The sequence below is a fragment of the Lontra canadensis genome, unplaced genomic scaffold (assembly GCF_010015895.1).
Source record: "Lontra canadensis isolate GAN:19392208 unplaced genomic scaffold, GSC_riverotter_1.0 scaffold146, whole genome shotgun sequence".
In the NCBI taxonomy this organism is placed as follows: Eukaryota; Metazoa; Chordata; class Mammalia; order Carnivora; family Mustelidae; genus Lontra; species Lontra canadensis.
In genome coordinates this window covers 931,030-944,578 of record NW_022631140.1, presented here as the reverse complement: position 1 = coordinate 944,578, position 13,549 = coordinate 931,030, and the positions used below count along the sequence as shown (strand labels likewise).

The 13,549-nt window shown below is 44.2% G+C and overlaps 1 protein-coding gene across 8 annotated transcripts in view; it reads left to right on the top strand.

Moving 5' to 3' along the window:
- Positions 1 to 13,549, top strand: part of TNRC6A (trinucleotide repeat containing adaptor 6A) — a 104,978-nt gene that overhangs the window by 85,009 nt on the left and 6,420 nt on the right. For all 8 annotated transcript variants that reach the window (XR_004381079.1, XM_032844050.1, XM_032844051.1 and 5 more), the window contains 2 exons: positions 10,893 to 11,051; positions 12,232 to 12,372. Coding sequence is in view for 7 of the 8 variants with exons in the window: in XM_032844050.1 (XP_032699941.1) it covers positions 10,893 to 11,051; positions 12,232 to 12,372 (300 nt within the window). In the remaining variant the exon portion in view is untranslated. The remainder of the gene's footprint in view (positions 1 to 10,892; positions 11,052 to 12,231; positions 12,373 to 13,549) is intronic.

The following is a 13,549-nucleotide window of genomic DNA, read 5'->3' as shown; positions in this document are numbered from 1 at the left end:
TTACAGTATTGTACAAAATAGAGATTGAGTATACGTTTGTGTTTTAAAAATTATTCCCCCTTTGGCGCCTGGGTGGCTCAGTGGGTTAAGCCGCTGCCTTCGGCTCAGGTCATGATCTCAGGGTCCTGGGATCGGGTCCCGCATCGGGCTCTCTGCTCAGCAGGGATCCTGCTTCCCTCTCTCTCTCTGCCCTTCTCTCTGTCTACTTGTGATCTCTCTCTGTCAAATAAATAAATAAAAATCTTTAAAAAAAAAAATTATTCCCCCTTTGATGGTCATTTAGGTTTCTATAGTTGGTTTTATTGTTCTAATATTCTACTTAGCATATACTCAATTTAGTATGATGGGGGGAATATTAAAAACTCCCAGCATAGTTTGACTTCTGCCAGTTTTTTGTTTAATGGCATGTTTTCTTAATATATGTTGTTGCTATGTGTAAATCATATAGATTCATATTCTTGTGTTTTCATCTGTTAATTAAATTTTTTTTAGAAACATCATTTTCATCTTATTTAAATTATCAATTCATCTAGCAGATGTTAATGGAGTAACTTCTGCTTTCCAAGGACTGTGCTAGGCCACTTGGAGCACGTAGATACTTTTGGACATGGATGTACACAGTTGAGCATATGTAAGCCAGGAAAAATACCCTGAAGGAACTCATTGTTTGGTCACAAAAATAAGCCTGTGAACAACTTTAGTATGCTGTGATAGGTGCTATAAATGTGAATCCATATGATGGTAAAAATAGTATGATAATGTGAAGTCCATTGGAAGATTGAGTCAGGAATGAGGAACTGTGGGTGTAGTGGGTGTGGAAGGGCTTCACAGAGAGACTGCTGAGCCGAGTCTTTGGTGATATCAAATAGTATCTATGTAATGAAGACTACTGGCCTTGAGTTAGTTAATATTAATCATACCACCTGCTAAAGTAAAGGAAACAAGAACATCCCTTTGCCATGCAAAGGAGTAAAGAAAGAATACCAAAGAGTATATAGCATTTGAAAAGCAAAAACAGGACAGCCTGGTAGGTTCTGTTGTGTGGACCTGTCACAGAGGTGAGGGGCAGAGAAGGAGGAGGAGGAAGGCAAAGCCAGAATAGTAGGTATGGGGCAAATCACAGACAACTTTATGCCATCAATCATTTAGAACTTGAAAGTGGTGGCTACCCAAAGCACAGAAGACTCAAAGCAGTGCGAGACAGAAAGCAGTGGACACGGAGGGGATGCGTGAGAAAGAGCCTTAGAATTAAGGATAGGAGGGCTGGGTAAGTAGCCTAACTCCTTGGGCAAACATGTGATCATCCGTGACGTACCTGCGTAGTCACTCCATTGAGCGCTCTGTGGGACCGTGAACTCTTGCTGGGCGGGAGTGTGGGAGCACAGGAGTGTAGGTAATGGTGGCAGACATGCAGGAATCAGAGCAGGCATGGTGGGACAGATTCTGAGTTGATTTTAGGCTTGTCAAGTATAGTATTTTGGGTAGTGCACAACATGGAAAAGCCCAGTAAGATATTAGGAATAGAGACCAGCAATTGGAAGAAAAATCTGAGCTAGAATAATGTTTGGTATTCATCACAGTGTTGAGGTCATGGACGTGGATAAGGTCGCCTCAGAGGAACAGAGCCTAGAAAAGAATAAGGGCAGCATCCTGGAGCCGCTAGTGGTGAAAGGAGTGTCTGGAGGGGTCAGATGTGGAGAGCCAATAAAATGCTTCTACCATGTGTTTTTCTGTCTTTTGGGGTTAACATGGATATTTCCATGTCTGCCTCGCTTATCTGAGCCTCAGTTTCGCTGTAAAAATGACCTGCCTCTTTCCTTCGTTGCACTGCTGTGGCAGGTGTACCGTCCCTTGTATGTTCTCCAGTGTTTGGCGTCCTGGCAGATACAGATACAAGGGGTCCTCAGGCAGCAGAGGTTTTGAAGTCAGATAACACTTGGGATTCCATCCTAGTTCCTAACTCGTAAACTCCTAACTCCTAGTTCCTAAACTCCTCAAGTCATGGTGTTTGCATCTGCAAAAGGAAATGATAACCTCCCAGAAATGGTGAGAGGACTGAATAAGGTAACAGCCATTCAGTTTCCCCTTATTGCCTGGGACCTGGTGTGCAGGCTTTGGGTGGCAGAGGCTTCCTGTAAGCAGCCTCTTGTCCTACTTGCTTTTTATCGGCTTCAATTAATAAAGTAATTTCGTATTTATACTTTGTCCTGTTTTTTTTTTTTTTTTAAAGAATTCATTTGTTTGTCAGAGAGAGCACAAGCAGGGGAGCAGCAGGCAGAGGGAGAAGCAGACTCTCCCACCTGAGCGAGGAGCCCGATGTGGGCCTCGATCCTGGGAACCTCAGCTTAACCAACTGAGTCACCCAGGTGTCCCTACTTTGTCTTCTTTTTAAACTTAATATTGACCTTTTTTTCACTGCATTTTGTTGCATATACCGTTTCCTTTTGCACAAATCTGTAGTGTGAGCAGTAAATTGTTAAGTGTTTTAGTAATTAGCTTAAGCAGTAAATACCTCTGTTCTTATATAGCAACCCAATGATTGTATTCTAGGAATGTTCTTTTCAGAATAATAAAGAAGATGTCAGTACTTTTTCTTTACTTCAATCTATATCCCTATCATTCTCTCCCCCCCCCCATTCTTCATTTACTTAATTTGACTCTTGAAACTTAGTCATTCTTTCTCTTCATTTTTTAAAAATTATTTTTCTGGGACACCTGGGTGATTCAGTCAGTCCGTCCAACTTCCGATTTTTGGCTCAGGTCATGATCTCAGGGTCATGAGATGGAGCCCCCCACGTGTCAGGCTCCATGCTCAGCGTGGAGTCTGCTTGAGACTCTCTCTCCCACTATGCCTCCCTCTGCTTGTGCTGGCTTGTTCACTTGTTTTTAAAAATTTAAAAATTAGGGCACCTGGGGCACCTGGTGGTTCAGTGGGTTAAGACCTCTGCTTTCAGCTCGGGTCGTGATCCCAGGGTCCTGGGATCGAGCCCCACATCGGGCTCTCTGCTCCACAGGGAGCCTGCTTTCTCCTCTCTCTCTCTGCCTGCCTCTCTGTCTACTTGTGATCTCTGTCAAATAAATAAATAAAATCTTAAAAAAAAAAATTAGAGCACCTGGGTGGCTCAGTCAGTTAAGTATCTGCCTTCAGCTCAGGTCATGATGCTATGATCCTGGATCGAGCCCCACGTCGGACTCCCTGCTCAGCAGGGAACCTGGTTCTCCCTCTCCCTCCACCTGCCACTCCCCCTCCGTGTGTGTGTGCATGCATTCTCTTTCTGTCAAATAAATAAAATCTTTAGAAATATTTTAAAATTATTTTTCTATTAATAATACAAATTACTTAATATTTACCTGTTCTCCCACCCCAGGAATGTTCTTGTTTCCTTTACTTTAGCAGGTGGTATGATTAATATTAACTAACCCAAGGCCAGTAGTCTTCATTTCATAGATACTATTTGATATCACCAGACTTCTATTTTATCCCCTTAGAATCAAGAATGTTTGATAAGATGTATAATGTTTGGTTGCTTTTATTCTTTCTTTATGATTATATTGTTTTCTTCTTTGTAAAAATGATTTCAGAAATAGCCCTTGACCTAGTTGTGGTTTTGGTCTTCTGCTCCAGAAAGAAAGTGTGATATCAGTATGTAAGAGCCTTCTAAATTTCAAGTCTTAGAATGTTGGCTTTTTTAGGGGCACCTGGGTGGTTCAGTCAGTTAATGTCCAACTCTTGATTTCAGCTCTGGTCATGGTCTCAGGGTTGTGAGACCAAGCCCTGCATCAGGCTCTGTGCTGGGTATGGAGTCTGCTCTGCCCACTTGTGCTTGCTCGCTCACTCTCCCAAAAAAAAGGGGGGGGACTTTTTTTTTTTTTTTTTTAAGTTTTCAATCTGTTTGAAGAAAGTGCCTTTTTTTTTTTTTTTTTAATTTACTATTTATTTATTTATTTATTTGACAGCGATCACCAGTAGGCAGAGAGGCAGGCAGAGACAGAGAGGGGGAAACAGGCTCCCCCGCCAGCAGAGAGCCTGACTCGGGGCTTGATCCCAGGACCCTGGGATCATGACCTGAGTCGAAGGTAGAGGCTTTAACCCACTGAGCCACCCAGGCGCCCCAGAAAGTGCTTTTTTTTTTAATGATACTTGCTCATACCCTCACTTCCTCCCAGAACTGCTCCTTCTTGACCAGTAACAACAACTCCTCTTAGCTTCTCTCTGTCCTGGCAGAGATGTAGAATCTTCTTCTCAGGTGTGGTTGTTTTATTTGTTGGCTTTGTTTTCCCTTTTCCTTATATTAAAAAGAGAGAGAGAGAAATGTTGATTATCCTGTCTCTTATACTTTGGCATAGTTTTTCTTACAAAAATAAAATTCCTATCTACCTGTATTCAGGAGTGCTCCCAAATCTGCCAACCCACAGCTGATGTTTTGTTAGACCCTCACTGTGTTGAAAGTCATCTTTCAACATCACCAACATCTCTGTAAACATGCAGGAACTTTCATGTACAGATTCAGACTTCTGGCATCTCTTTGGAAATGTGGAGGTCTGGCAGCACCAAGCTCGGAAACAGTAAGCACCAGAGTGGGGTGGCTGCTGCCCACGTACTTGAGGCTCATTGCCCCTCCCTGTTTGTCTTCTCTGCTCAACTCAGTGATGACATCATTTGCCATTTGCCTTTGCACTTAGCTGGGGAGTGTGGTTGGTTTTGTTTCATTTCTCTTCTCACTCCCCTTACACCTGTCCCTTCCTTTCCATTGGTGGAGAGAGATTTTCCTATAGTCCCTAACCAGAGAAATGTTTGCCTGTAGTCATGCTTCTGTTTGGGGAAGGACCATGGGATTTTTGCCTGTAGCCAGCCTTCTTTGCTTCTTTATAAACACCAGTGGCCTTTTTGGCATTTGTGTTTCCCTGTTGTAGAAAAGAGGGGCTATTGTCCTCTAGCAGTAGAGCAGCATGTAGAGGTCATTGTCAGGAGGGGAAATGAGATACTAGTATTCAGACTCACATCAGACATAAGCTGAGCCCAGGGAGGGAAGAGACCTGTGGGGAAGGCCTTGGGCTGGCCTTGACCACTTGCAGCACAGTCTTAGGTGGGTTCTCTTTTTATCACCATTTAGGGAAGCTTAGAAAGCTAGTAAGTTCATTGTGGAGCAGAAAAGAAAGGGCAGATGCCCTTTCAGAGGTCTCCAAGACCACTTTCAAGTTCAGTGATTTGCCAGAGGAATTGACAGAACTCAGAAAAGCTGTAGTACTTCTGATTATGATTTTTTACAGCAAAAGAATCAGATGAAAATCAGCAGAGTAAAAAGGCACACAGGGCACAGTCCAGGAGAAGTTTCCTATTGTCCTCTCCCAGTGGAGTTTCACGGACCTAATTTCTCCAGAAACAAATGTTGTGAAACCTCGTGCAAAGTATTGCCAACCAGAGAAGCTCCCCCAAGCCTTGGTGTCCAGGGTTTTTACTGGGGGTCAGTCACCTAGGCACCAGGCACCTGCATGACTCAGTCTCCAAGCCCCCACAGCTCTCTCAGAAGTCAGACGAGGACACAGTAAGACCCAGGCCTCAGGCAGACACAAACAGGTGATGACTGGAAGTCATGTTGCCCTAAACAATCTGGCCTGGCTGAGGCCCGGGGTCTGCAAAGGTGCTCTTACCTGGAAGATATTCTGTGGACTTAGAGGAGCCCAGGAGTGGTTGAGGGCCAGGCCTGAAGCGCTTTACAGTATGTATGCCAGGCCTACTGTGCTAACCTTTTACCGTACCCCCTCCAGAGTAAGAAAAGCCAGCTTTGTTAAGGGAAGAGGGGTGGAATGGAGACAAGGACATCTGACCAGGAAACTGCATCACAGAAGGGTTGGACTAAGTTATCTGCTATGCTTCTTGGTCCTAAGATCCTTTGGCTAGAAGGTTATTTATAAAATCTTGTTCCCTTGTCAGCCAAGCACCCAGCACAGTGTTCTGGGGCAGGGGGGAATGCATATGTAGAAGAATATTTCAGTCTTAGGGTAGAGGGCAGTAGGGAACGGACTCCAGAAGGCCTGTGATCTCTTAAGCTGTGATATGAAAGATAACAGGAGTTAACCAAGCAGAGGTGATGGGATTGGCCCCCAGGGGTGGTGTGGAGGCCTTATAGATGATTAAAGAGTTTGAGTGTTAGCCCCCCTGTCCTGGAGGGCTCACTATTGCAGAGAATTGAGCTGGGAAATGGTGAGATGTGTGTTTGGGGATTATCACTCTGACTATAGTGTGGCCACCTGGGGAGTGGAGGTAGCGGGGCAGATCAGCTAGGGAACTTCCAGAGCTTAGCCAGACAGGAGATGACTGTAGCCTGACCCAGTGTCACTATGCTCTGCCATCAAGAGCTGTGCCATCATTTTGCAGTGTATACAAATACCGAATCATTATGCTGTACTCTTGAAACTATTACAGTGTTCTATATTAACTATATCTCAATAAAAATTTTTTGAAGACAAGATTACACAAGTTATAAAGACACCCACTAAATCAAAAATAGAAGCACTCCACATTTTCAGAAAAGATAAAAACAGATACCACGTTTTCAGAGAGTTTAAAGAATCTACAAAGAAATTGAAGGCATCATATAAATAATGAAAAACTGAGACCAAATATATATCAAATTGATAAATATAAATGGGTCAAACTAATTCGCATTGACTCATAAAGCAGAATCCAACTCTTTGCTGTGTACGAGGGACCCAAAATAAAATAATTCAGAAATCTTTGCAGTTGTGCAAAAAAACCGAACAAACCAAAAGAACAGCTGTAGGGAAGCAGAATTGATAGGACATAGCGATTTAAAATAATGGAAGGAGAGGCAGGAGAGCCTCTCTGCTTTCTAACTTAAGTGACATCACACTTGTTCCTCTGATTAATACCAAAAGGACTTTTTTGTGACATTCGTTCCTTTCTGTTGGATTTTATCTTGAAACTTTATTTGACTAAACTTGGCTTAAAGGTCAGCTTGCTGGTTTGTGAACCTTGGACTGATGATTATCAGATATTGAAGGTGAAATTGTCATGTGGTAGAAAGAACATTGGACCCTAAATCAAACAGACCTGAATTCTAAGTTGAATTTGCCACTCGGTGACATATCACATTTGGAATTTTTCTTAAGAATGGGAATGGTAGGGGGATGCCTGGGTGACTCAGTGGGTTAGGCCTCTGCCTTCAGCTTGTTACTGAGGAGAAAAACGCAGAGAAAAGAAGTTTTAAGAAAATGCAGTAATTAGGGGCACTTGGGTGGCTCAGTGGGTTAAACCTTTTCCTTCGGCTCAGGTCATGGTCTCAGGGTCCTGGGATTGAGCCCTGCATCGGGCTCTCTGCTCAGCGGGGAGCCTGCTTCCCCTTCTTTCTCTGCCTGCCTCTCTGCCTACTTGTGATCTCTCTCTGTCAAATAAATAAAATCTTTTTTTTAAAAAAAGGGAATGGTAGGGGCGCCTGGGTGGCTCAGTGGGTTAAGCCGCTGCCTTCGGCACAGGTCATGATCTCAGAGTCCTGGGATCGAGCCCCGCATCGGGCTCTCTGCTCAGCAGGGAGCCTGCTTCCTCCTCTCTCTCTGCCTGCTTGTGATCTCTCTGTCAAATAAATAAATAAAATCTAAAAAAAAAAAAAAAGGGGAATGGTAGGGACACCTCGGTGGTTCAGTTGGTTGGGCATCTGCCTTCGGCTCAGGTTGTGATCTCAGCGTCTTGGGATTGATCCCAGCATTGGGCTTTCTGCTCAGTGGGGAGCCTGCTTCTCCCTCTCCCAATACCCCTGCTTGTGCACACTCTCTCTCTGACAAATAAAATCTTTAAAAAAAAAAAAAAAAAAAAGTGGGAATGGAGTTGACTCAGGTGACAGAATGCAAAATAAATACAGACCCTGGATTTGAGAGCGAGCTTTGCTGGTTATTAGCTACGTACGGTCAAGTAACAACCTTTCTGGTTGTTATATTCCCTAAGTGGGAATATAAAATGGTACCTCCTGTGATGTTTTGAGAATGAATGAGGCAACACCTGTGAAGCACTGATGCACTAGGACGGGGTAAGACACTAAGTGGCCCGTGGTTGGGGACTTCATTGTTGGCTCCCCACATGCCTGCTTCTAAGACAACAGTAGGTCTCCAGTGTGAATCCAGTCTGCTTGTGTCCCACTACACCTGCCACCTGGACATCCATACCTTCCATTTTCCACACCTTCTCCCATGCAGCGGTTAATATAATATAATTGGACTCTAGCTGCCTCTCTGTCAAGCCTATTTTCCTTTTTAATAAAATGAAGTTTTAATAAGTAGATATGAATTTTCTGTAATGAAAGGGGGGAGTACTTTTATCAGCTCAGGTTCTTGCAGAAAAATTAATCATTTAAAATGTGGCGTCTGTGCTTGTTTACTGTATTACATGCAACTGCTGCTTTACTCATACCCCTGCTGAGCTCCCAAGTGATGTTATCTTTTTTTTTTTTTTAAAGATCTTATTTATTTGATGGAGATCACAAGGAGGCAGAGAGGCAGGCAGAGAGGAGGGGGGAAGCAGGCTCCCTGCTGAGCAGAGAGTGGGATGTGGGGCTTGTTCCCAGGACCCTGAGACCATGACCTGAGCCAAAGGAAAAGGTTTAACCCAGTGAGCCACCCAGGCGCCCCTCCCAAGTGATTTTAATTCACTTTACAAAAAAGATGCACAGTTTACTCAGATAAAAGCAACTAGATAAGGAAGCCAGAGAAGAGAAGGGCTGGAATTGCTGGAATAACGAGGCCTCGTCAGGAATAGGTCAGTGCCCAGCAGTGATGGTGCCATGAGGTCCCGTCAGGCCAGCTCCGCCCATTCAGTAACCAGTACAGAAGCTTGGGTGTTGTGGGTGCCACCAGGCAAAGCTTTGTCATGGAGTAAACAAGACTAAAGCAACATTCAAGGCTCTGCTATATTTTTGTAGAAGCTCATAACATCGGTGATCAGGACTTTTCCTCATACCTGCTCCAAAGCTGGCACAAGTGGGTGGGTGTTTGGTTTTCCTCTTTACCCTCACTCCCCCATTGGGTTATTAAAGCTGGAAGCTTGAGAAAGATTCTCCCTCTCTAAATTTATTGAGATAATTTACATGTAATACAATTCTCTTTACAAAGTATACCGTTTGTTGGCTTTTAGTATACTCTGAATCGTGGGAGTCGAACATTTACCCCTGTCCCAGAAGAGCCCCTGAGGGGTTGCTCCTCGCACCTTCTGGACTTCCCTTCCTTCCCAGACATGCATAAAAACGAGTCCGTTTTCTGTGGATTTGCCTCACTGGACCACTCACATCAGTGAAAGCATATATTATCCGGTCCTGCGGGACTGGCTTTTTGGTGGGGCATAATGTTTTCGAGGTTCATCTTTGTTGAAACATGCATTAGCACTCATTCTGTTTTACAGTGGTGTTGGCTGATGCCACGTTTGGGTTATCCATCCGTCACGTGCTGCGTATTTGGGTGTAAGAGATGTCCTTGATTTCTTCCTTTCTCGGATTTCCACATCCATCCATCTGTGACTAGTGCCCCTTGTCCCGCCAAAATGCACAGTCGTGTGTCCGTAGCATCTCGCCGCCTCGGCAGCTGCCCCTCTGTCTCTGCCCCCGTGGCTTCCGTTCTCTATGCAACAGCAGCAGGGACCACAGATGAGTGAGGTTGTCTCAATTCTCTCCTTACAGCCCTGGCTGTGTCCTGCAAAGCTCTGTATGAGGGTGTTGCAAAATCTGATGCCTTCAGGGAATAGGTAGGGTGTAGGCCAGTCCAGGGTGGCAGGGCCTGGGGCCACTGGAGCAGGCACACCTCAGGACCTTCCAGTTCCAGACATTTCAGACAAAACCTACGGGGTCATCCCTGCCCCTCAAGGTCAGGCTCCACTCCTGTATGTTATTCACTCTCCTGCTGACTGTTTTTCAGACAAACAGTCTTTCGGTTCCTCACGCATGCCAAGCTGCTGTTCTCCTCGGGTCTTTGTGCACGCTGTGCCCACCGCCCGGCATCTCCTCCCTGGACCCTTTCTTCACGCCAGCGCGACCCTCCCTGCCACCCATGTTCCCCTTTCTGTTCTCTGCGCACTCCCGGGTTTGTGGGGAGGGCCTGCCCCTTTATCTGCCCGCCTCCCTGGACCCAGCAGGTCCACTGAGAGAGGGATGTGTTTGCTGCGTGTGTTAAGCATTAGTCATTTAAGATGTGTTCAAAAATGAGTGTAGGGAGTAAATCGCCAAAGATAAATGATCATTTCTAAGTGAGAGTAAGTTGTCTTTTTGTGGGATTTCACACTCATTTGGATAACAGGTATCCTTACCGATGCTATGTATAATCACAAGGGGGTGTGTATAGGTAGAAATGTAAACATCCTGATCAAAAGCGTATTTGTTCTCATTACATGGAGTGGTCATAGCAGTTTCCTGGATTCTTGGATTCCCCTCTCTGCCACTTAGAACATTCTCCACCATAAATCTTTCTTTACTGGAGCTGTGTTTCTTCCCTCTGGTGCACCTCATTCACCAGCAACACACATCTCCCTGACAAGGAGTCCACTGTGCTTGTTCTCGGTTTAGGGCAAAGTACAAGTGTTCTAATGACTTGGAAATAAGTTTGTACCCATGCTCTGGTCACTTACTGATGATCATGTTCCTTATTATCCTCCTTGAAATAAAATTGACTATGATAATGTTCAGATCTCGGGACATAAGAGAGTTAAAAGTGATTGACATCTGGAAGAGAGTTCAGGGCTTGCTTTCCTCCTGGACTTTTCACACAGTCTACAGAACGCACTTTGGAACCCACAAAGCTCATATAGGGTGTTCTTATGATATTTGAGAAGCTACAAGAAATAAATTCTCCAGTGCCTTTTGCCTCACATTCTCTTATCATTTTTCTCTCTTTAGGTGCTATTTCAAGTGGTTTCAGGCTGGAAGAGTCTCCATTTGTTCCCTATGACTTTATGAACAGCAGTACTTCTCCAGCCAGCCCTCCGGGTTCAATAGGAGATGGCTGGCCACGTGCCAAATCGCCTAACGGCTCTAGCAGTGTTAACTGGCCACCAGGTAAAGTGCGGACTGAGGCTCTGCCTCCCTCACGGTGTCCTTCCCGCTCAGTGCTCTAGTGATGTAGGCCAGTTCGGGTGGATCAGCCCGTGCTCTGCTAGGGCTGGGAAGGAACAGAGGAGCCAGTCTGGCCTGTTACCAGTGCCTTTATGCTCCAGGCAGTGAAGGGGGAGGGAGTCCCGCCAGCCGGCATGATGAGTAAGGTAAAAAAAACATTCAGGGCTCCTCTTCATCTACACAGTCTTTCAGTTCTTTCGGTTAGGGGACTAACTTGATGGTGTTTCATTTGGGCTGAGACATTACCGGTAATGGACTTAACAGCCTTCTTTTCTGTTTGCTTGTGATTTATGAAACACTTTACAGTGTTACCATTTAGGTGTGCCTGGTTGGCCCAGCTGGTAGAGCGTGCAACTCTTGGTCTAGGGGTTGTGAATTCGAGCCTCATATTGGGTGTAGATATTACTTAAAAATAATTTTCTTTTAAGATTTTATTTATTTGAGAGAGCATGTGAGAGAGATTATGAGCAAGGGAAAGGACAGAGGGAGAAAGAGCAGCAGACTCCTTGCTGAGCAGAGAGCCCAGTGTAGGACTTGATCCCAAGATCCTGAGCTCATGACCTGAGCCGAAGGCAGATCCTCAACCGACTGAGCCACCCAGGTACCCCAAAACTAAAATCTTAAAAAAAAATAAGGGTGGCTAGGTGGCTAAGTCGGTTGTGCATCTGGCTTCGGTTCAGATCGTGATCCTGGATCCTGGGATCGAGTGCCACACTGGGTTCCCTGCTTAGTGGGAATCTGCTTCTCCCTCTCTCCTTGCTTCTCCCCCTGCCATGCTTGTGCGCACATGGTCTCGCTCTGTGTGTCAAATAAATAAGTAAAATCTTTTATTTTAATTTTTTTTATTTTTAAAATAAAAAAATAAATAAATTTTAAAAGTGTTCCTATTTAAAAATATATGAACCCTGAGAAATGATTTCATTTGCAAAAATACACAAGTCATTCTTAAATAGCTTATGTTACACTAACCGTAGTACTAAATCAGCCTCATAGAGTACTAGTATTAACTGGAAAATATTTGAGAATTGCACAGGCTTTAGGAATACAAGTTTTGGATATTTAATAATGGATCTTTAAGTGATGGATGATTAAGCCCAAACTAATTTTATGTGTTTGTTTCCAGAATTTCGCCCTGGTGAACCATGGAAAGGTTATCCAAACATTGACCCTGAAACTGACCCTTACGTCACTCCTGGCAGTGTCATAAACAATCTTTCAATTAATACTGTGCGGGAAGTTGACCACCTCAGGGACAGGAACAGTGGTACGTAGGCGGGTACAAGTCAGAATTTCTGAAAGACGCTGGATGATGTGATGTAAGAATGGTTCACAGAGGATGAAAAACTTTTAGCCCATCACAGCACCTGACATCCAAGGGAGTCATGAAAATAAAAAGTGAATTCTCAATTTTCCCATAGGTGATTCTTTGCCACTTTAAAAATGACGAGGATTTATTGTCACTTGATATGGTTTACACATACATTCACTTAACACAAAGTACCAACAAATACTTGCTTTCCAGGAATTGTAGTAGCAACTGAAAGGTTGTTACCTACTTTATTACAAGTTTCAGTGTTGTGATTATTAAGAAGTGGGCATTTCTTATAAAAGATGTTATCATTCATTTATACACCCTTGTTCTTAAAGGACTTCCGTGTGAAGAACCAATTTAGCTTTCTTTGTCTCTCTAAAAGTGAAAAATTAAGACCATTTGAAGGGTCCCTCCACTTCGGATGCACTTTTTAATGGGTTTTCAAATACAGTCATCCTACCATCTACCGTATAGTTTTCCCTCACCCCAGTCATTTAAAGTATTCTCTGCATGCACCTGAAGGAAGGTGAAGGGAGTGAAAGAAAATATTTTGTTTCCGTTCAAAACCTACATCTTCCTATTCCTCTAGACAATCTATAACAAGATACGAATAGCATTTTACATTAAATGTGTGATTTTGTTAACAGGTGTTTGCCATATCACAATGGCAAGGAAAGAATCCTCCTCATTCGAAAATGGCTGAATTTAACAGACCACTGTGTAGAAGTAGTTAAAGTACCCACAGCTTTGGCAGCAGAACAACGGGGACAGAGCCAAGGGTAGAGTCTCACAGCCTTGTATGTAGTTAGTGGAAGAACCTTGTGGCTTGCAGAGACGGACTTCTTGTTGTGGAAGATTGTTGGTCAGGAGAGGAGTTTAGATTTGATGTTAGAAGACATGAACCGTCGAAGGTTTTGAGTGGAAGTCTTGCCATTGAGGGTAGATGGTCTGACAGTGACTGGCAGAAGGGATGGAGTGGGAGGCCAGGTTGGAGCTATTACAGATCCGGATGACAGTCCAGCTTGCAGCGGGGCGAGTGATCGAGGGGGATTCAAAAATGGGACAGTCTGGTTTGGGAGGCTGCTGTGGGGCGTGATGGAGGGTGAGGACCTGCTGGTACTAGCATGCC